We start from the raw sequence: 23,705 nt of genomic DNA, 5'->3' as shown, positions 1-23,705 counted from the left end.
TGGGAATTTGACAAACTCTAGGATCATCGTGGCCTGGCCCACGGTTGTCATCCCAGTCCAGGAGGAGCCATTTCTCGGTCGTAGCATCTTGTTTTGTTTGGTTTAAACCCTTCCTCTCCCCTGCAAATAATAGGATTTTTTTCTTGTACTTTTTTATGGTTTGAAATGAATTAGACTTTGTCTTAAAAGTTTAACCTTTTGGTTTTATTTTGTAAGGATGTTGGACATTGGTGGAAAGAATTTTGAAAAAATAATGCAAAAAAGAAAAATTAATGGGCACAATATCAGTCATTTCAAAATAAAAATGATGTTTTTTTTTCCAAAACTTGCTTCTTCAATTGTTTGTTTGTTGTTTGTTTGTTTGTTTTTTTTTTATATATTTATTTATAATGCAATAGTTTAACTTCGACTTAACTGAAAGCACCCTTTGCTTTAAATTTTCTACTTTTTGATATGCCCCTGAGACTGACAGTTATGTGATCAACGCAGCAATGTAAATAACACAAGCAAGGCAAGTTAGCGGGTCAATTTCTTTTCAATTCTTTGTATTTTTTTCTACTTCTAATTTTTAATGATGCCACAGTCATCCTGAACTTTGACCATCCATTCCTCCTTGGATCAGGCTTAATGTTTAGAACAAATTTAAGAAAACGTTTGATATTGCGTTCAGAAGCTTGAATATACAGTAACTTATTTGTCATCAAGACATAAAAATTCAAAAGGAAAAGCATGAACACTTTGATTTGTTGTCTGCTGAAATATGAGCTATGAAAGTTGAACCTTAATTCCATGAAACAGTAGCACCGGCCTTCTGTCTTAGGTTTTTCTAGTCACACCGATTTAAGATGATACAGCTGACACACATTATCCTCCAGTGTTGTGCATCTCAACTTGTTGAATGAACCACCAGAGTGTAACTGGCAAAAAAGGTTATCATGTAACCTAACAGCAGTAAGGGCACGAGCAATATATCAGATTCCTTTTGCACCTGAAAGCACCACCATTTACTTCAGAGGGTCCACGTTAACCAGAAGATGCATGTCAGTTAAACATGTTTTTTCCTTTTGAATAATACCACTTGCAATATTGTACAAGCATTTTTTTCTTTGCTCAATTAAAAAGTTGAGAGAACCTGTGGAGGGACATGGAATGAATAAAATAATTTTACATCCTTTTTTAATCTCATCTGTGTACAAGTATGGGAATGACAACAAAGGGCTTTATTTTGACTTTCCTGTTTCCTTTATTGAACTTTCACAGTGGTAGCTCAACAATTGCTCTTTTTGATTATGAGAAGAAATTCTTTACTTTATCAGAGCATTTCTTGTGTCTGGATGTTTTATTGTGGCTCTACACAAATTCCTTGTGTTTATCATGAGGCATTTGAATGTTGGGACCCTGGGGCACAGAAATGTGTTAATGTTTCACTGGAGCCATTGAGCTCTCCTTGAAATCACCGTGTTGTACTACTATATTGCAATTTTTAATGAAAGAAAGAATGACTGTTTTGTGATTTCATTTTTATTTCTGCCCAAGAGCCTGCTGACCCCCATTTTCACCCAGTTCTTCAACTGATCCATGGAGCTGTGCGAAGTGCTCCTACTTCAAATGCTCCAACCATCACCCTGGTCCTGCAGAAATAATTAATTTCAGGCCTGAAAGACTACAGGCCTATCGGCTTAATGTCTGTGGTCATTAAATCCTTCAGTAGACTGGTGTTGAGCCCCATGAAAGGCATTACAGGACACTTGGTGGACCCCTAGTGGGCAAACAGGTCAGTGGATGGTCCAGTCAGCATGGGACTGCACTACATCCTGCATTGCCTTGCCATAAACAAGGCACATAAACAAGGATTTCAGCTCAGCATTCAACATGATTGTCCTGGTAATCCTCCAGAGAACCATACCCAGCTCACAGTGCCAACCTCCAACTGTCAGTGGATCACCAGTTTCTTGACTGACAAGAAGCAGTAGGTGAGCTGTTCTCCCTTTACACCAATGACAGCACCTCAGTTGACAGTTCTGTGAAAGTCTGAATTTTGCAGGTAACACCAACATAATTAGTCTCATCCATGGCAGCGACCAGTTTCCATAAAGATGGGAGATGGAACAGTTGGTCCTCTGGTGATGGCAAACCAAATCCTGAACCGCAGAGGCCATTGTGTACTGCACAATCCTCAGAGACCTGTTAACATTGCTGCAGACTTGTCACACCCTAGACACAACTGCCTCTTTATAGTAGACGTCAGAGAGCTCCATACTCCAAAACAACCAATCACTGGGACAGTTTGCCCACACAGGGTATTACTCTGAGGTTTGGTTGAATCAGTCTACCTGCCTCAGTTATTGGACTCGTGATCAAAGACATGGTATGCAACCATCGCAATGTCGTCATGGGATAATCTTTGCTCCTGCTACTGCACCCCTTTTGAGTGATATTTTTTAGTTTGTGTGTGCTGGTGTGTGTCAGAGAGTGAGAGAAAGGGAGAAATGTTTGGATATGGACCTGTCACAGTCTCAGATCAGTTCCTGCAGAGCATCACTACTTAGATCCTTCCTGCATTCCTCAGACCTCCTCAACGTGGCATATTTTAAAGCCCACAGCGAGTCATGTGCTTTGTCAGAGCATGTGTGTGTGTGTGTATGTGTGAGGCAGAGAATGAAAGAAAGGCAATAATTGTCCTTAGGCCCCCATGGCACCTCCATATGTTTGCATGATTACATTCTTGTATTTAGTTTGAATGATGACAGATTTTGGAATGCCTTTCAGGTTTAGGAGTGAGGTTAATTATGAATTTGGTAAAAGGTGTAAATGATCTCATGATGTCTTTTTTTTTTTTTTGTGTGTGTACCACCGAAAAACTGTCAGGCATAGCGGTTGATGCTGTTGCCTCACAGCAAGAAGGTCATGGGTTCAATTCCTGTGGCTAGCGCTTTTAATTACTATGATTTCTTCCCACAGTCCAAAAACATGCACGTCTTGGTTGATTGGTGGCTCTAAATCGTTTGCGGGTTCCAGTGTAAGTGTGAGTGGTTGTTTGTCTCTGTATGACTCTGTGTTGGCCCTCTAATGGATGGCAACTTGTTCATGTTGTACCCTGTATCGCCCCGGATCAATGGCTGGGATTGGCCCCAGCACCACCATGACCTGGAAGTCAATAAGCTGTAGAAAGTGAATGAGTGAGTGAGATAAACTGTCAGTCAGGGCATTAATAAGAGCCTCACAAACATTTAGCTTTAGGTTTGCAGTAAAAGCCATTCAAACTGGAGTCCTTTCCATTCTACTGACCGATTCAGTTTCAGTGATAGAAACAGAAAGAAAGAAATTAGGCAAACTACAGGTAATACAGAGTCACCTATTAACCCCTTAACAACAGCTGTTGCAAACCAGAAAAGGAAACAGCCAAGATAGGGTTCGTATTTCCTCAATGCTGGTGTGTGCACATATCTGTTTTGTTTCCTGTCATGATTCATTCATTTTAAGTTCTAAATGAAAAGTTTGAGCTCTGTTTGAAATGTCATCTCATTTCAACTCATCTTCAACTGCTTATCCGGGGCTGGGTTGCGGAGGTAGCAGCTCAAGCAGACGACCACAAACTTCCCTTTCCCCGGCCACATTGGCCAGCTCTGACTGGGGGATCCGAAGGTGCTCCCAGGCCAGAGTGGAGATATAATCTCCCCAACTGACCCTCCCAGCTGGACATGCCAGGAACACTTGCTTTGGTAGGCGTCCCACATCCTTAACAGATGCCCGAACCACCTCAACTGGCTCCTTTCCACGCGAAGGAGCAGTGGCTCTACTCCGAGTCCCTCCCGAATGGCCAAACTTCTCACCTTATCCCTAAGGGAGACTCCAGCCACCCTCCTGAGGAAAACCATTTCAGCCGCTTGTAACCACGATCTTGTTCTTTCTGTCATGACCCATTGCTCATGACAGGGTCTCCAAGAAGGCCGAATACTCCGAAATGCTGTTTGGTGCATATGCACACACCCACCCACACCCGCCCGGCGCCTCATCCCATGAGCAACTCCAGAGAAGAATACAGTCCAACCCCTCTCCACCTCCCGCATAAGCTCTGGCTCCTTCCCCCCCAGTGAGGTGACATTCCATGTCCCCAGAGTCAGCCTCTGTCGCTAGGTCTGGGTTGTCGAGGCCGCCCGCCTTCACTGCCACCCAACTGGCAACGCACCCGACCCCATTGGTCATCCCCGCAGTTGGGGGACCATGAGGTGTCTGGTCATAATAGCTGGTGTTATATAGTCAGGACACTGAAAATTATTTTGTGACATCAATAAAACGATCTCCATCTTCTGAAAAGGGAAAAGCCTGTGATATTTCATTTTCATTACTATTGACCACTTTGGCCTGTTGACGCAAATTGACATCATACCCAAATTTTGTATCTAGTATTTTGTATCTTTTCATGTGTGACAGTCAAAAACTGTCTCCATTTAATTAAGCATCTCCTTGAAAGCAAAACCACAAATAATATACTTTTTTATATACTTGTATATAAAGTCAGGTGTTAAGGGGTTAAATTAGAATGTAGAAGAACCAGAGGTCCTAGGAATTTACCTCAAAAGTGCTAACCATTAAGTTGCTGTGCCTCACAAATTCCATGTTCACACAAATCATAACAAGTCATGACAGTTAGTTCAAGGCATTTTATATCTAGAGCGGATCTAGACTAAACTTTTTGTGGATTTGTTATTTAAAAAGACCCAAAAAATCCCTTCACAAGCAGGCACTTGGTAACTGTGGAGGGTAAACTTTAAACCTCAGACAGAACCAGACACAGGGTATGAGAAGCCAACTGCTTCGACCGGTTGGTTGGGGGGTGGGGAGGGGTTAAAAACTGGGAAAACGTTGAAAGCAAATGAGGGTGAGACACGTAGTTCATCTCTTTTCAGATCATTCCAGGCCCTGTGAATGGGGAAGAAAGAGTGACAAAGAGGGAATATGAGTGTGAATGGGTCAGTTCTGCAAGCCAGTGCTGTATAGTGTTGGCACAGAGATGCCATTTACGAAGACTAATGAGCTGAGTGCTACTTCATTCTCCCACTGCAAATGAGCATCTGTTTACTGAGTTTACTGAGTACATTTGCATTCTAAATAAAAGGTGACAATGGAACGTTTGTTTGCTGTGGTGTCACTCTGTAATTGGTTTTCCATCACTACTGATGTTGAGTCTCGCTGAGTTCAGCTTTTCTTGAATATGAAGGCTAATAAAGTTTGAGTTATGCAATTTTAATCTTATTTGTTATAAGTTATGATGATAGGTTACTTATTTGTGATAAGATTGTACACTAAGGTTGTACACTTATTTCAGCTTCTGTGTATTTCAGGTGACTACTGCATACATTCATTCATCATCATCTGTTTCTGGGTTGTGGGGAGGTGCAGGAGCCAATCCCATCTCACATTGGGCGAGGGCAGGATAGAACTTGGACAGGTCACCAGTCCATATATATATATGTATACAGTACAAGCCAAAGGTTTGGACACACTTTTCTATTAATTTAATTGAGAACGTGTCCAAACTTTTGCCCTGTACACACACACACAAACAATTTAGAGTCACCAATCATCCCAAACATGCATGTCTTTGGACTGTGGGAGGAAGTTTGGGCGAGAGTTTACAATTTTAAACTGTATATATTCTTGCATTGTATTGAAGATTTTTATGTTTTCCATATAAAGTAATTTCATGTGTGTGCAAATCAGTAAATTCCTTTTGATATCACTGTAAAGAACACATTGTATCGCCATATTTATTAGATTATTGACATTGAAAAGTCCAGGTACTTTTTTAAATTAAATTAAATGATTAAATGACACACACACATGCGCACACATACTCCACTCCACTAACACCAAATGACCCTGCCCTTCTGGAACATTCTACCGTCCATGCCCAGACAGTTACAAGAAGAAGGTCAACTGCCTTGATGCTCACAACTTTATTATAAGGACAGTGACTATGCATATTAATGGATCTCTAAATAACTCCTACTACTTGTATAATATCACTGTAAATCAAGCTGGAGAGTGAGCTGGGGATGAGGCACTGATCTGTAAACTATTACTGTCCTATTCAAAATATAAAGCCTGTTGCTTTGTTAATGGAACATAAACCAGATGCACATGAATAATACCTGATATTGAAATATGGAAAAATGTCATCCAACTGCACAATCAAATGTTTCTTGGAGCAGACTTTAAAGCTTTGAACTTAGGAGCATTCACTTTCACGTATAGAGCTTTTAGCAAAAATAGCTCATTCTCATCATGGTGGCTGTTGCTGATAGCTAATTCTAATGTAATACAAGAATATGTCTGCATTTATCACTTCAGGTAGAAGTGCAGATTAATTATTATAAACAAATATCTATAATAGAATCAGATGGATCACTCTGTCAGTGCTACCATTATATATATGAAACTATTGTTTGTTTGTTTTTTTTACCAGATGCCTTTATTTGTAAGCAATGTTGAACTTGTGTTTAAGTACAGTTTATCAGGATTGCGTTTTGTTTGACTGTCAATTTTGAAAATCTTGTTCTTGTTCTTTTTCCCTCGTGTTGATTGCCTTCCCTGCCCTAAAGTGGTTCACTTGTGTCCTGTCTAGTTACTGTATTTAAGTCCTGTTTTCTGTTAAGTCCATGTCAGATCCTTGTCTTTCTTGTTCTCATGTTAATGTTGTCTCATTTAGTCTGCCTGCCTGGTTTCCTGACTCCTGCCTGTCTCTCCGCCTTTCTCTCCGTGTCTCTTGAGAGTATGTTGTCTCATTTTGGTCTGCCTGGTCTCCTGACTCCTGCCTGTCTCTGCTTGTTGTCTCTGTTTGTGTCTTTGCATGTCTCTCTGCCTGTCTCTCTGCCTGTGTCTACCTGTCGTCCCTTATCTCAGTTATTTTGTAGCTTTTGTTCATCACAGTGTCTGTTATTTTGTAGTTTTTGGTTTTATTCGTCACAGTGTCTGTTATTTTGTAGTTTTTGTTTTGTTTTGTGTTCTTCATTAAAAGTATTTATTTTCGCCTGATCCTGCTTTTGGGTCCTCATTCACGCATTACCCCCACCCAACTGTGACACAGTTAGTTTTAGAGGAACTGATTCTGTTGCTTCATATTTACTGTAGAGATGTGTGAAGACTGCATAAAAAATATTTAAAAAAGAGGCCTGTATTTAGGCTTTGTCTTTTTTTTTTTTTTAAGTTCAATTTCACAGTCAATCCAGAGAGCAGCCACCCATGTACAAATCTGATGACATCTTAGATTCTCTCAGCAGTTACATCAGCTGCCATCTCTGTGGTCAGAATAAGGATGATTTGTGTGTGCATACTTGCTACCATGAAAGTATTTTCTTGGCCTTGTGCAATTTGGAAATGATTTGGAAGAATTTTTCAATGGCAGGTTAAATGTTAGCAACCAATAGTATACCAGAGTGCTAATCAAAAGACAACACAATACATTTCTACACAGAATGAAAATATGTGAGTTTTCTTCCAACTAACCACATGAGAAAAAAATAATCTCAGAATTATAAAGATTAAGCTCAGCTGTAGCATGATATGGTTCATTAAAGAGCATACATGTATTCTGATTAAGTCCAGAGGTTTATCTAAGAAACCTATTATCATCTTGGACCCAGAAAGGTGTGTGCCTTATTCAAACTTTCAGAAGACACAGTCAAAGCTCTCAAACACAGAAAAAAAATCTGTGTAGGAACAGTGTAGGAACAAACATGTTTTGTTCTCTGTGTGACAGCCTTCAAGTCTGGGGGCATTTTTGAGTATTGAGTATAAGTATATTTAGGATAACAATTTCTTCTGTATGTCCCTCTTTAAAAAAAAGAAGTAATAATTAAATGGGATCACTTGTTGGTGATGTCTGGTTCTGGACTGAAAATAAATACAGAGACTATGAGTGACTACAATTATATGCAGCAAGCAAGAGCAGAATACTCTGAAGTTGTGAGGCAGTTTCAGTTTGTCATCATTTTTGTGTGGTGTGTGGCTACTTTCTTTTTTTGGTATTCAAATGGTTGATTTCCGGTGCAGTCACTCAGTAGTGAGACTTTTACCATATAAGGAGGCAACTGAGAGGAGGGGCACTGGCAAAAGAGAAGAGAAAAGCAGAACTCACCACACTCACATCTCAAGTCTCAACTTGTTGAAAGCTGTTTCTCTATAATAGAGTGAATGCAGTGACTGTGAGCAATACAAATAAATCCAACTACCTCTGTTTTGAGTGAAATGCATATACACTGTCATCAGTGAACCATGTGCGTTGTGTGTCTGTACCTGCCTTAAACACACCAAACCACAATGAACAAAGGGAGAGAGAAGAACAAAGAGCAGAAGCTGTATAGAGATTGGTCTGAACAGTAAAACTGATTTTACAGCTATACTTTGTAAACATGGAATCATGGAAATTAACTTTTCTTTATTTAAGAGTGACACTACTGTATGTTATAAGGTGAACAAAGCTTATGCTAGCAACCTTTGTATGACTTTTTTTTTTATATTTAGCTATGTTCAGTTCTCTACTTGCGTGGCTCTTACAAAGACATTTACCATTATCCTGTTCCTACGGTCTTCGGCTGTAATCATTTTAATGGTTTGTCTTTGGCAGCAAAGCAGTGTAACATCATCTAACAGATTGTCACATTGCCCAGCCATTTAAACAAGGAAGATTCTTCTCTTACGTCCATCTTTTTCAATTGGAACATTTCTGTTATTTGTCCAGTTGTCATAATCTCTATTCACTTCATCTAACTGCTGTGGAGTGTTGGATGTTTAATAGAATGTTTTTGAAATGCTTATTCACTATTCAAGAAAAGCTACAATGTCTCTGTGAACTGTAAACTTGAGTTCACAGCAGCTAAACTGTGACTTTAGTTAAGTTCTTTAATTCACATCACTTGTTATATTTTAACAAGGTAAGAGCTATGTGTTGGTTGTTATATCATGCTCAATAATTATTTTTAAGCAAAAGATTAAATACAATTTTGCTCACTTCTCTAGAACTGTATTAATATGGGTGCATACAGTTGGAGGAAGAAATTCACTTCTGTATAGGCAAGCAGCTACTTTAATAAGTTAAAAAAAAAAAAAAAAAAAAAAAAAAAAAAAATATATATATATATATATATATATATATATATATATATATATAGCTTCTATACCAAGCTTCTATACTTGGTAGACATTAATTTCATTATAATCCAGCTATCAACTTTGGAACTCACACTTTTTAAAGATACAGCACTCCAGAAGTGCATGGTACAAAGCAGATTTTTACCTTTGTAGTTCATCTTATATACCAATAATGATTCATGACTGGTATCCTGTTTACACAAGTGAGCGGATGGCTACACAGCCTACACCTTCAGCTCTGCTGGTGCATCTACTGTCTTGTTAGGCTCTACACTGCAATGCAACCAGCCAGTACAGCCACATAGCAAATCTTATGCCCTTAAAAGGAACTTTTTCCACCACCTGCTGCTGTTGCAAATGTCTCTTTGATTGCTCCTGTGCACACTCCACTGGTCAAATATGGGACAGGACTCCTCCACTGTAACAAATTTTTATGCAAATACAATTACAGATAGTGTCTGTGTATGTGTATTTTTATTTAGAAAAAAACAAACAAACAAACAAAAAAAAAAAAAAAAAAAAAACAATGACGGCTCAAATAAGGAGAGGAATCGTCAGTGAACATTGAACAGTGCACTTGTAAGTATATTGGTGAAACAAGACAATGATGAAACCATTTTTATAGACCAAACTATTCTTAGCCATGTACATATGTATTTGATGGCCAGGGGAAATATATTGATTGATACATCAATATAGCCTCTCGCCCTAGCTTATATATGGAAACGATCGGCAGCTTCTTTTGCATGAGATTGAACAGCAATGTCAGGCTCAAAACAACACACACCTCTCTCTATATATATATAGAGACTGAAGACTGAAGACTAGCCTCCCCCCGCAGACCTCCTTGCAGCACCACTAAATTAAAGATTGAACACAATGAAACCAGTTGACCCAGGAGATCAATATTTATGATCGACAAACTAAAACTAGTATATGGAGGTTTGACCCATTTCTTCAGGTGGCTCACTAGGGGGCCAAGTAGAAAAATAAACCAATTTACCTTTCAGTAATGATCGATTGACATGTTTTACCTGGTGAGAGTTGTCCTCAGGGGAAATTGTGTACACTGATCCTCCTGCTGCTGGGCTCTAGGGAATTGTGTACACGTCAAACTCCAGCTGTCTTGGCTTTTGTGTCAACCTCCAACTCCTATGTCTCTGAGATAGACCAACTGACCCTCTTGCAGGGGAACATCCCACACATGTTGGTCATACTGCTTCTTATTATAATTAGCCACAGCTTCCTCAAAAGCATGGTGTAGCTGGGTCAGATGTTCCACAATGCAGTCATGGGTGCTGTCTGGTTCAGAAGCAAGTAAGTGACCCATGTATGCATGAGCAGAAAGTTGAATGTCTTTAGCTACCTGACAGTGTTCACTGCTGGCACTACTGCTTGATGTCATGGTGGATCCCAGGCCAGTAGCACTGCTGAAGTACCAACTCAGTAGTTTTATACCTTGGTGCCCATGTTCATGATGCAGCTGATTCAGGACCTGGTTCTTCAGGGAAACTGGCAGCACCAGCTGGAGGACCTCTTCCCACTGGGGCTGGCAGGCAACAGTAGGGCACACCCTCTTGCTCTACTATCCAGTCCAACTGCCAGACCAACACCAGGACTTCTTTGGAAGCCTGGCGTTGTTCTGCTGCATGCAGGCCCTTCTTCTTTGTGCAAAACTTAAAGAAGTCCTTGATGGTCAGGTCTTCTTCCTGTGAAACACATAGGTCAGATTGAATGTGACAAGGGAAAGCTGAGATGGTGCCTTGAGTCATCTGAGTGGCCTTACTTGCACTAATAGCCTGCTGCAGTTATTTGGGAAGTAGAAGGCCAGTGGCTCCATAGATGTGGGAATTTGAACTGGGTGAGTGCTGCTGGGAAAGGGCATCTGACCTACTTGATGGTTAAAAATCAAATACAGCCAATTGTGCAGCCCAGCATTGGTCGGTAGCACCCAGTTTAGGTGTGAACAGATGACAGAGGACTATTGTCTGTGTACACTACACACTTCTGTCCAAGCAGATAATCTCTGAATTTTTCCACTCATGGCCCTTTTAAGGGCCAGAAACTCCAACTTCATAGAGCTCTAGTTGCTCATGTTGTGCTCTGTAGGCTTGAAGCCACAACTAGCATAAGCAATTGGCCTGACCTTACCATCCTGTTCTTGTGATAGGAATGTTCCCAGTCCACTGTAGCTTGTGCCAATGTCTAGGATGAAAGGCAAGGAGAAGTTGACATCAGCCAACACAGGAGCAGACACTAACCTACTTTTAAGGCCCTCAAAGCTCTGTTCACATTCCTCTGTCCATGCAGCTGGTAGACTCCTCCCTGATCGCTTGAAGGACTTTGTGCCCGTCAGTTCAGCAACCAAGCAATGCAAATGTGCAGCCAGTTTGGCGAACCCCTCAATGAAGTGCCAGTAGTAGCTTTCGAATCCTAAGAAACGCAACTCGGACACCTGCTTAGGTTGTTGCCACTTTGCGACTACTTCAATTTTACCTGAGGTCAGTGGGCACACCATCCATAGACATGATGTGGCACAAGCCTACCTCTGGTCTGAAAAAAAAGGAGTGCTTTTGCAGCTTGGCTTTGAGACCTTTCTACAGACAGCCCAGCACAGCATCCAAATGCTCTGCTCCAGTTGAAGCAAACATCATCCAAATAGAGCAAGCGTGAGAGACCATGCTGATCCCAAAGATTCGCTCCAGCAGTCTCTGGAAAGTTCTTCCAGAAACCCAGCAGGCACCATACAGAGTGTCTAGGGACTCTTTAATTCAGGGCAAGGGAAATGCATCCTTGCAGGTCTTGCTATTCAAGAGCTGGTAGACCACACACACAGACGAAGGCTGTCATCTTTCTTCCTCACCAGCACAATAGGTGAGGCAAAGGGGCTACTACTTTCCCTGATAATCTGTGCCTCCATGAGCTGGTGAATGTGGCTTTACTGCCTCGCATTCTGATGGGGGGATACATCTGTACCTCTAATGTACAGATGCCTTGTCTACGAGAGGAATATCAGTTAGTGCACCCTATATCTCCCTCATGAGCAAAAAAGACACCACTGTACTTTTGCAGTAAGGACCTGACCTAAAGCTGATCCTGCTCCTTAAGTGTTGTCAAGTCAACTGCAGCTATCCAGTCCTGTACTGAATCTGTTGCTGTCTGGGAAGAAACTGTGGCTGAGACTGCACTCTCCTCGAGACCCAGAGGTGAACTCACTAAGTGGGCCGGACTCAGGGTACCTAGCACAGTGCAAGGGTGCAGCATGACATCCTGGATCCCCACATTGAAAATGGGGATGCACACTTTACCTTTAACACGGACCAGTGCTGGGGATGCCAGCAGGCCTGCAGGGAGACCCATAAGGGGCTGAAATAAGGCATCAGTCAGGTACTGTTGGGAGGAGGTTGCTGCAACCATTTTAAGGGAACCTCCTGGAACTCTGCAGACCCTTCTTCCCTTCAATTTTACCTGACTGGAGCGATCAGGAGAGGAGTTAGCCTGCACCTGGTGACACTGTGCAAGTGCCTGCTGGACAGAGGTGGGTGCCTACAAGCCAGAGGGAAAGTCAAAAAGGGTAGGGCCATGCTCTACATACAGCTCATAGGAGCATTTTTTGATAATGTTCATTCCTAACACACCAGGAAGTGACATTACATCCTGGGGGAGGATCGCTGACACACCCTGGTTAGTGCTTTTCTTCCCACAGAGCTGCACATCTAGCCTCAGCCAATTGCAAGAGCGAAATTTTTCATTACCCCAAGGTTCAAAATGTTGGATGAAGAAACTCATTATAGTGGACACCATACAACCCACGTCAACTAGGCATGGAAGGCTAACTCCACTCATTAACATTGGGATGTTGGGGTACGTTGACACTAGACTTTCACATCCACTACAGACTCAGAGCCAGCGAGACCCCCACCTGAACTTTGGCTCAACAGTTCAGGTGGTGAAACTTTCCCTGATTTGGAGGGCAGTGCCTATCAGAAGTGCCAGAGTGTACTGGTGCAGAGGCTGGCTGGGGACTCTGATACCCAGTATTACACTCCTTAGCATAATGACCTGGCTGTTTACACCTCCTGCAGATGACATTCTTGTTGTGATGGCTCAACTGGGCTCTAGGAGCACTATGAAAGCTGCCATACTTTGAGTGAGCTGATCTAGCTGCTCCTGCTGACGCCAGAGGATTTCCTTTTGCTCCCCTAGCTCTGAGCTAACAGCGCTTACCTGCCTTGCTATAGCTTGGAGGGCCTCCCTGCACAGAGTTCTGAAAAACAAATGTAGAGGGGACAGAGGGGGTTCTACCCCTCCCACCTCCTGGCATTCCCTCCTGTTCTTACCTAATGACCTCACTACAGAATTCAATCAAGTTGGTAGTTGGGTGGCACCAGACAAATTGTTTAAGTTCTCTACCTAAAGAACAGTCCAACACCTGTTCAACAAATTGGTCCCTGAGCAGGACATCTTTGTTTAGTAGGCCAATTGGAGACTTTTTCACAACTTTGTCCAATCAACGAATGAGAAAATTCTTGTAGTGTTTCCTTCTCTTGCTGTTTCCTTAAAAAGAAGTCTTCTTGCAGCAGACCTACACTCATACAAATCCTGTAGTACAACAAGAATCTTATGTGGATTGTCCCTTTCTTCCTGAGGTTGGTACTTTATTTCTTCCCTTGCCTCTAAGTGGTCATAGATGACAAGTGCTTGTTTGACTAATGACAGAGGTCGAGAATGTAACCCCCCCCCCAAAAAAAAAAAAAATAAATAAACACTACATGTCTCTGCCTTCAACTGATCCTGCCAACAATGCAAGAATGTGGCAGGCCTAGAGGGTATGAGAAAGAACCACCTGGAAACCCCAGAAAATGTAAGGGTTAATGCTAATTACAAACTGAACTCAAAACCAAGGCAGGCAGATACACTTACGGAGGGACAGAGATGTGTTCCTAACTGAAGAATTTTATTTGTCAATATTGAAGAGGAGAGCAAGCTGAAAGACAAGAACAAAAAAAGTGATTAGAGGACAATAGTTAAAAATATCAAAACACATTTTATTACAACAAGTTAAAAGTAGAATCAAAATCTTTTAACAGTAACAAAGCCAAAAGGAAACCAAAAGAACATAAGTGGGCTAGAGCCAGCTGGTGGAGTGGCAGACTACTCAGGTGTGTCTAGGGGTGCCACAGCAACCTAAACACACTCCTTCCCCAACAAGCAGTTGACCCCAGAGACCAATATTTACAATCTGCAAGCTAAAACTCGTATCTGAAGTGGGTAACAATCAATAAATAAATAAATAACTAAATAAATAAATCAAACAAACAGCAGCTGGTGGCAACCTGTAACAAAACATCAAATTAGTTTTGCCACCTGTACCACCAAAACAGCATTCAGGACTCGGGCACAGGAGGGGGGAAGCATCTACAACAAGGCTCTATCCAAGCCACATGGCAGGAAAGGACGGGACGAAAGGAGGCAGGTGCCTTAAATTAGGCCTTGATTAGGGGATGTCTGAAGGGATGTGCCAAGTCTGGAGCTGCGTTCAGGAGCTGTGGGGAAAATAGGCTTTACCACACATGCAAGAAATATGAAGAGGAACGAAGGCCAGTTGCTACAGGACAACATTACGGGAGGAAGCCCGGATTAAACCTGTGATAAAAAGAGGACAGTGATGTCAATGAGGCAAACTGCCTTGAAATTGAGAGAGTGAAAAGAAGAGCCTTGTGGTCCAACAGGCTATCATTCGGCTCATTTTATTCGCTGGTATCCATCACGTGACTTACACCCGGAAGTTTACCCTCTACTGTCACTTGAAGCAGGCCGGGAAGCGTAGCTGATTTGGAACAAACAGGTTAGCGACACACAGACACTCTTGTGGTAATATTGAAGTTGGCTGGGTTTGAAACCACCATGTCATATTATGTTTTATGCACAGCCTTTACCGCGAGGGATAGAAAGGTGAAGGGGTGCATTGTAGTCAAGTGCGCCATCGTTCGCAAAGCACCAAATGGGAAACAAACCATAACTGAAGGTAGGGAAAGCTGTCTCAATAACATGCTCACTGACACAGTGTCATTTAAAACACCGCGATGATAAATTTCTCGTTATTTATCCCGATACTATCGTTCAGAATGATAATGACCCCCCCCCATCACCATCACCACAGACACAGTATATATATATATATATATATACATATGTATGTCTGGAGCCTCTGGAGCCTTTGCTCGAATTCATCAAACACAATCACATTTTGTGTAGTTTAGTGCCCACATTTACACTAATCAGTCTAATGATCTTTCATCTGTTTCAGTGTCAGTTTTTGTTCTTTTTGTTTGTTCTTTTATTAATGGAGGTTTGAATCAGGAAATGTAAGATCACGTAATGAGTTTTCAAGGGACTTTAAGAATAATTTACAGAAAAAACTGTAAAATCAAATGAAATTTTGCATACTTAGAGTCAGAGTCAGTCTAAACAACAATTTCTTGAAAATATCTTGTTTCATAGGGGTTAGAATATAATGAAATTAACCCTGTGCAGGGATACACTGTGCAGAAATAATTAAAAAAATATCAAGGAATGCAAACCATGATTGCCCTAAACAATCATATTAAGGTCATTCCATAAATTTGTCAGCGTTTCACTTGGCATGTATGGCCTCATATGGCCTCATAGCCCTTTCCTGACTTGTGAGCAGCCCCAATGTGCAGCCACAGGTCCACAGTTAGCTCCTTTGTCTTAGCCATGACTGTCCACAACCCAACTGTAGAGAGCTCCTTTCTTCACCCGTTGAATTGATGAAAACGATTGTTCCCAATTAATCAGGTTAATTAGGATGCTTAAGAACAGCTTTGACTATTAGTCTATCCTATAGACTGTGAAAGTTTGCAAAGGGTATGAATAATTGTGGACATGCCACTTTTTGTTATTTTGTTATTATGTTGTATGAAAAACAGATTTACAATGTCATCACTTGAAGTTAGAAGATATTTATGCAAATGATAAGTGAATACACAAGTAAATGTAGCATCATAAACATTCAGTTTTGAGTCATGGACCGTCTTCTGCCATATGTTGTGTTGTATTGTAGAGCACAATGGGTAACGCTGAGAGTGCAGTAGTGCAGAAGCGGCTGGACCGCTTCTGTCCTGAAGACCGGCTTGAGGTTGAGGGGATCTTCTTAAGACTCCAGAGTGCTGCAAAGGGCCCTTCAGGAGCCAAAGAGGAAACGCCAACAAGTAAAACTGTAACCCTTGAAATGTTGCAGGTATGACTTTGAAAGTAGTCTGTGTGACCTGTGCGTACTGGTGTAATTCCAACAGATAATATCTCTAGTATATAAAAATGTTGGACTGTTTGACATATACAAATGTGACAGTATACAGGTAAAGCTTACTACATTACCATGTGAACACCACCATGTGGTATAAATGAAATATGTTTATTTGAGATTTGTTTATTTGAGACTGGCTTTTCAGTCTTGTTCATGTCTGATTTTTGGATGGAAAATTTTAATTCCACCATGAAAATATAATAGATGCAGTCATATATCCCTTTAGACTCATCTGCAATTTACTGGCACTACTAAGAAAATGTAATTACAATCAAAAATATTGTATCACTACATCTGAAAGGTAAGGTTAGTTTCTGTCAGTGCATTCTCTGTGGATAATTGATCAATGAATAATCTCTACCTTTCTCTCTGCTAGTCGTCAATGGGCTGCCTGGTATCAGACACCATGATAAAGAAAGTCTACCAGTGCATGTGTAGCATTGACTCTGGTCTGGCAGCACATACAGGCTCTGGGAAAGCAAGCACCTCTGCTGTTTCAGGAGTATATAGGGAGCAGTTGATTATCTTCCTAGCAGATATGCTGCGAGGCACTGCAGAAGAACATGCTCCTCTGATCATGGCCATGTCCCAGTGTGGTGCAGAGACAATAAAACTTGTCTCATGTGAGCAGGTAACAGAAGTAAGTAAATTTGAATTAAAATTAAAGTGTGTCATGCATGACAATCCTCAATCGCTATGCTGCCTCCATCCTTGTATTTCCTTTCTCATTAGTTCTTACAGGACCTAATCTCGGCTGTAGTTCAGATTCTAGTCAAGAGAGGACATCTAGATGGCTGGAAGCCAGAGAAAATGGGTGATTGCTCCCTGGGTGTCAAACTCCTGGCAGAGCAGATATGCTCTGAACTCAAACCATTGGGTAAGCAAATTATTTGAAAGTTTATAAATGTCTTAACTGTCAAATGGAACTTCTGATGATGGTTCATTTCTCAGATCAGGGAGGTTGTGATGTTTCCTGTCTGGAGCACTGGCTCTGCAAGGTTTCCCAGGTGTCATTGTATCTGGAGATGCTTGTAGCTGAAAGCCTAAATGTGTACCTGAGTGCCCGGCCAGTCCCCACCCTGCTGCCCCCCTGCAGGGAAACACCCTGGGAAGAGTTCAAGTGTCTCCTGGACCTTCCCACTGTCATGTTTCTGGCACCACAGGTCAGAATATAAAGATATGCTGTATTTGGATTTTTTAAGGGAATTTGTTTATGCACCACCATAAGGGAGGCAAAACCATGAACTGCATCTGTAGCTCCTCCACCTTAAGGCTCTGCATGTTATGCACTCTGAGATACATATATAAAATACACTGCTCAAAAAAATAAAGGGAACACCTAAACAACACAATATAGCTCGACGTGTGTTACATTGTGAAATCAATTATCCAGTTTGGAAGCAACACAGATTGTGAATCAATTTCACCTGCTGTTGTGCAAATAGAACAGACAACAGGTGGAAATGAGAGGCAATTAGCAAGACAACTCTTATGAAGTAGTGGTTCTGCAGGTGGTGACATTTCTCTGTTCTCAACCTTTCTGGCTGATGTTTTGAAGGGCCACACAGTCCTCCATGTGCTAGCCAGAGGTACCCTGACTGCCATTAGGTAGCGGGATGAGATCCTCAGACCCATTATGAGGCCATATGCTGGTGCAGTGGGCCCAGGGTTCTTTCTGATGAATCTAGTCGAGCACATCTAGGACATCATGTCTTGTTCCATCCACCAACACCACGTAGCACCACAGACTGTCAGGAGAACATGCCCAGGTGTTGTGTGGAGGCCACACACACTACTGGGACTCATTTTGACTTGTCTTGAGGAATTTCCACTGTAGTTGGATCAGCCTGTAATTATATTTTCCACTTTTATTCTGAGTATGATTCCAAATCCAGACCTACATGGGATAATACTTTTGATTTATGTTGATCATTTTTGTTATTTTGTTCTCAACACATTCCACTTTGTAATGAATAAAGATTTTCAACTGGAATATGTCATTCATTGAGATCTAGGATGTGTTATTTTAGTGTTCCCTTTATTTCTTTTAACAGTGTATATTGAGAATGAAAGTGCAATATGACTTTGCTACAAAAAAAATGTTAATGATTTACGTTATTGGACATTGACTCATCCTACTGACCTTGAATGTTGCTGACAATGATGTCACTCTTGTTTCAAAAGCAGTCATGTAATTTTGATCTATGCATAGATAAACAATATGCTTTACAACAATTTATTCATTCCTCTAGAATGATGGCTGTTTAAAGTAAATTTTAAACAATCACATCTCATTCACAGGTCACACTTTTTTTGGGGTTTGATGACTACACAGCTGCTGAATTTCAACCTTTGTATCATGATACACTGATGCTTGAAATGTCTTTATTCTCAAAGTTTATATTTGCAACACTACTATCTAATTACATCCCTCCCCAACTCTCCTTTGCTTCAGTTGCCAGATATCTACAGCGCCCCCTGGAGACTTGTTTATTGTACACAGCTACATGGGGAGAGCTTTGCGCGGATGGTTTCCAGTCTGATAAAGTGTGGTCCCACTATACTTCTGATCAAAGACTCAAAGGGATATGTCTTTGGAGGCTTTGCTTCTCATACTTGGGAGATCAGACCTCAGTTCCAGGGTGAGAATAGGGACCAGTTCTGTTCGATCAACAGACCTAATTTGCTATTTGATGAATTCCATCCAAGTCTTGTTTCAGCTTCCTTCCACAGTTCCACTAAGAGTACAGTAGCATTTTAGTGTTCAAGGGTTTGATTCTCATGTTTATACATCTATTTAGGATCCCCTATATTTAATTAATGAGGGGGTATTCCTTCTGTACCATAGTTTCCTGTATGCCTTTCTGTCTGCCTTTTTTTCTGCTGGTATGTATAAAAAATTCTCAACAGCTGCTTGGATGAGCAATTATCAAGACTCAATAGTAAACTTCCACATAAACACTGTTTTGTGAGGTTGTCAATAGAACCCATTGCTGACAGGCACATTTTGAAAGAGCCCTATGATCTATCCATCTATTTGATTATTACTAATTATTACTAATTAAATACTAATTATTGAATGAAGGTCATACAAAGTTAAAGGTAAAACTTTAATTCAAAGTTACATCCAAATGCTGCTAAAATAGAGAAGTGAGAATAGAGAAATAAACTCTTGTCTCTGATAGACAATGGTGAATTTAGGCTTGTCATGCCTAAATGTTGGTGTGGAATCAAAGACTACCATCAATTAAATGATTCAGGAAGCAATATTACTTGTTTGAATAATGTGGGCTGTCGCTTGACAGTTCTCTCAGAACTTCATAATTTGTATATTTTTGCAGGTGACTCCAGATGCTTCCTGTTCACTGTGTTCCCCAAACTGACAGTTTATACAGCAACAGGATACAACCAACACTTCATGTATCTCAACCATAATCAGCAGACCATGCCCAATGGACTGGTGAGAACATATTCATTAAGCAATGCCTAATGCCATTGTGGTTGACTGTTATGCTCTGCAATTCTCCTCAGCCCTCTGAAATATTTTAGTCACGTTTAGAATGTTATCTTTACATCGATGAGATCCATCTGCAACTTTGCACTAAGTAATGTTTGCTACATCAGCAAGATGCCCTAACCCACTCTACACTCCCATATGTGGTCTGATTTAAATTCAAGTTAAATTAGTTAATATTTGGTATTAGAAATTGTGAAAAATCTGAAATACAAAACAAAAAAATTAAAAGATGAATTGTTCAATTGTAAAATTTCTTCATCAGGGCATGGGTGGCCAGCATGGTTATTTTGGCCTGTGGTTGGACAGTGACTTTGGCCACGGTCATAGCCGCGCAAGGCCCAAGTGCACCACCTATGCCAGCCCTCAGCTCTCTGGAGAGGAAGACTTCATCCTCGACTCAGTGGAAGTGTGGGCAGTTGGAAAACCCCAGCAATCAGATGAGGTCAGAGTAACCCTTCAGTTCTTCCTTTTTAATTAGGAGACACTGTAGCTCCAGAGTGAAAACAGGGAAATTGGCCATTAAACAAAGGTCCATAGTAGCACTGAACCAGAGTGACAGTGGCCATGCCATTCAAGGGCAAGTGAATGCTACTGTTCAAGAGCTGAAAGCTGCAGCTTTCCACCCACATAATTGCATATTCAGTAGAATTACAGCAACCATGTACCGCAAATAGAGAAGCTCATTTACATTTCAGCTTTTTAAAATCATACAGCTGTTTTTTTAAGGTTATGACAAACTAAAACCCATACTATTTCTGTCTGTCTCTTTGCTTTGTGGATCAGAGTGAGGAAGGGGTGGGCAAGAAGAGTATCCTAGATGTAAATCTAGAGACCCAGACCATGATGGAAATTGCAGGGAAGACGCTGCACAGTCGGGGCTTCAGGGCACCAGAGGAAGACCAGGAGCACTGAGCGTTAAGAGGAAGATAGACCAAAACACTACTGGCACATGTGTCTTTAAGATGCTGCAGTGTACAAAGTGATATCAGATCAGATCCCTACCTAGACCATTCCATTCTCCTTGGGTTATTCAACATACAATCTGCTGTTTTTTAAGACACATTACACTTATGTCTACCTCATGTGTACCACTATTTAATAGGGTACTGGCTCTGGAAGAAATTGTCATAACACAAGCTGCTGTCTCATCTGTCGCCTTCATACACAATTCAAGTGTAGACTTGAATCAAACATTTGGATTAATGTTTGAGAAATATAGAAAAATCCATCAGAGAAGTGGTGGCAACCTCAGTCACTCAGCATGCAATGTCGCCACATCATTTGAGGAAAGCAACAAAACATTGGATTACACAATAATTATATTTGTATATATGTAGATTATATAATTATTCCATCTATGGAAGAATAGCTGTAAGGGTTAGGGTTAGGGTCGGAGTTGTCATTTAAGTGATCAAAAATGCTCCCTCAGCGCGAGACAATTAAAAAAACAGATGAGATGGCTTCGCCAGTCTGGAAGTTTTTCCATGTGTTGGACAATGACAATAAATTTTGAGTTAGCAACATCTGTTCAAAGGATTTCCCTCGTGGTTGAGAGAAAGTATTAAGTTTTAACGCTAGCACGAGACACTTCAGGGTTAGCCACACGAATGTAACGAGTATACTACGTTAGCTTGTTAGAAGGAAAACTGGGACCGAGTGCGAGCAGCTTGCCTGACCAAGTCGGCTTCCTCAGCTATAAGTCAGAGACACTTTGCAGCGTGTGGGGCCCTGTTTGAAAGACAGCAAGAAACAAAGGTAATAAAAAAAAACTCAAACTAAAGTTACAGACAGATGGAAGCTATTTTTGTCTCTGTGCAGATGTACCACATGGCAGTAGCCACCACCTTTTGAATTAGATTGAATTGAATTTTATTATATATGATGTTTATTTATTGGATTTTTCTACAGGAAGGTACATGACTATATTGTGTCTCTGAACAGTATCTACAGACAGTGTAGTGAATGTGGTGGTCCCCTTAGAGCTTTTTATTTTATTAAAGTTTATTTATTTTAGATAATTGTTAAAGCTGAGCCTGTGGAATGTTGTTTTCCTACAAATTAGAGAGTTTAGTATTCATGATACTCTCTAATCTCTTTATTTAATGATGCTTAATATGCAGTGGTAAAGAATGACTTAAATAGATGAAAAATTAATGCTACACTATTAAAAGCATGCTTCAAGTTAAAATTGACACTGTGATTGGTATCGGATCGGCTGATATTGAGTTCAGTGATCTGTGATCGGCCCCAAAAAACCCTGATAGGAGCACCCCTATTCCTCACCTTGTCATTGCTAATTTTGTTAGTACAATCACCTGTTCAGACACTGAAAGGTAACTGTCTTCACCCTCTTCCTCTTATGTTCTGCTATCATGCAAATAAATGAGGTGAGTTACACATGCAAATCTCTTATATAATCTTAGAGCATTCCACACAGTGGCATGATGGAGACATGCCACTGTGACATCCATAAAGTATGTTTTATACTCATCTTTTTATTTGTGTATGGAAATTATTTTATTATTTCATTCCCATAGTTGAGCTCATGATCCAAACCTCAGGATCGCCACTTTGTATAATTCCTCACCAAACAAAAAAAACAAAGAAATACTGTAATTAAATACATTCTGGTATTTCCATTAGTTACCTATTTGTTGTCATGCTCCCTATGTTCCCAAGGTAAATATTGCATGTGATGACTCAAAAAGTGGCTAGATCCAGAGACAGAAAAATCTCAAGTAGAATCAAGAGCATGAGGTTATACAATGTAACTGGTAGTGCATGAGAGAGCTGTAGGCTATATAAAGGTGAGACTGATGAGGATGATGAGGGTCTGCTGTATTGGATGGCAGAGGGATCTGCAGTGACAGGAGAGTGACAGGACGAACAGGGAGAAAAAACAAAAACAGTTCTTAAGCAGATGAATCCATGACATTGCAGTTTTTAATTCACAATTATGTGACAGCTGTCTCATCATAGCAGATGACAATTTTAACAGATAAATTATTATTATTATTATTTTTTTTTTTAAGATCATAGATTAAATTATGCAACAGTGGAGCTGTGCATTAGACATACATTCATCTTCTAAGGGTTATCTCTTTCCAGAGTGCTGGAGCCAATCGCAGCTCACATTGGGCTCAGACGGGCTACACCCTGGACAGGTCGCCAGTCCATCCCAGGGCCAACACAAAGAGACAAACAACCACTCACACTCGCACTCAGACCTACGGACAATTTAGAGTCCTAATTAACCCAAAAATTATGTCTTTGGATGGTGGGAACTGAGTACCTGGAGGAAACCCGCACAGACACGGGGAGAACATGCAAACTCCACACAGAAACCAAACCTGAGCAAACATGCAACCTTCTTATTGTGGTGCAACAACTTTTAATCTCTGGCTATACTTTTGCTCTGTTGTGCCTGAATTGTTCTTTCACCCCAGATGTAAAACTTATTTCTCTTTTTTCTTTTGCCTCTTTGACTTCTAATAGTCAGGTTGAACCGACTTAGAGAGGCACCTCTTCAACTGTAGCTGATGCATTCTGTCTGAACAGACTGAATATTGATCTTCATATAGTCAAAACACTCTTTAAAAAGGCCTCATGAATGTTTTTCCTGACAAGTCACGTAGAAGCTCACAGCTCTTCCGTCCAATGCCGCTCATAGTGTAATTTGCATAGATACTGTCTTTGCTTCCGGCC

At 40.9% G+C, this 23,705-nt stretch overlaps 1 protein-coding gene across 2 annotated transcripts; it reads left to right on the top strand.

Annotated features, from left to right (window-relative positions):
• Window positions 1-14,934: 14,934 nt before the first annotated feature.
• meak7 (MTOR associated protein, eak-7 homolog) lies at window positions 14,935-22,405 on the top strand. Of its 2 annotated transcripts, XM_029522022.1 has the most exons (10): window positions 14,942-15,001; window positions 15,086-15,181; window positions 16,241-16,417; window positions 16,860-17,123; window positions 17,216-17,360; window positions 17,435-17,646; window positions 18,939-19,125; window positions 19,825-19,943; window positions 20,263-20,442; window positions 20,784-22,405. In XM_029522022.1, the coding sequence occupies exons 3-10, from the start codon at window positions 16,247-16,249 to the stop codon at window positions 20,910-20,912; spliced, it is 1,407 nt and encodes a 468-aa protein (XP_029377882.1). In that variant the 5' UTR covers window positions 14,942-15,001; window positions 15,086-15,181; window positions 16,241-16,246; the 3' UTR covers window positions 20,913-22,405. The 2 variants fall into 2 exon arrangements, with proteins under 2 accessions (XP_029377883.1, XP_029377882.1); XM_029522023.1 differs by lacking the exon at window positions 15,086-15,181 and having other exon boundaries at window positions 14,935-15,001.
• Window positions 22,406-23,705: the final 1,300 nt, after the last annotated feature.

The sequence above is a fragment of the Echeneis naucrates genome, chromosome 16 (assembly GCF_900963305.1).
Source record: "Echeneis naucrates chromosome 16, fEcheNa1.1, whole genome shotgun sequence".
Lineage (NCBI taxonomy): Eukaryota > Metazoa > Chordata > Actinopteri > Carangiformes > Echeneidae > Echeneis > Echeneis naucrates.
Note: the sequence above shows the minus strand (reverse complement) of the source record. Positions and strands in the feature narration are given on the sequence as shown.

Excerpts from the sequence above, each read along its gene's own strand:
- meak7 (XM_029522023.1), top strand. The coding sequence starts at position 16,247 with ATGGGTAACGCTGAGAGTGCAGTAGTGCAGAAGCGGCTGGACCGCTTC. Across the intron at positions 17,124-17,215 it reads CATGTGAGCAGGTAACAGAA|TTCTTACAGGACCTAATCTC; the intron begins GTAAGTAAATTT and ends CTTTCTCATTAG. Across the intron at positions 20,443-20,783 it reads AACCCCAGCAATCAGATGAG|AGTGAGGAAGGGGTGGGCAA; the intron begins GTCAGAGTAACC and ends TTTGTGGATCAG.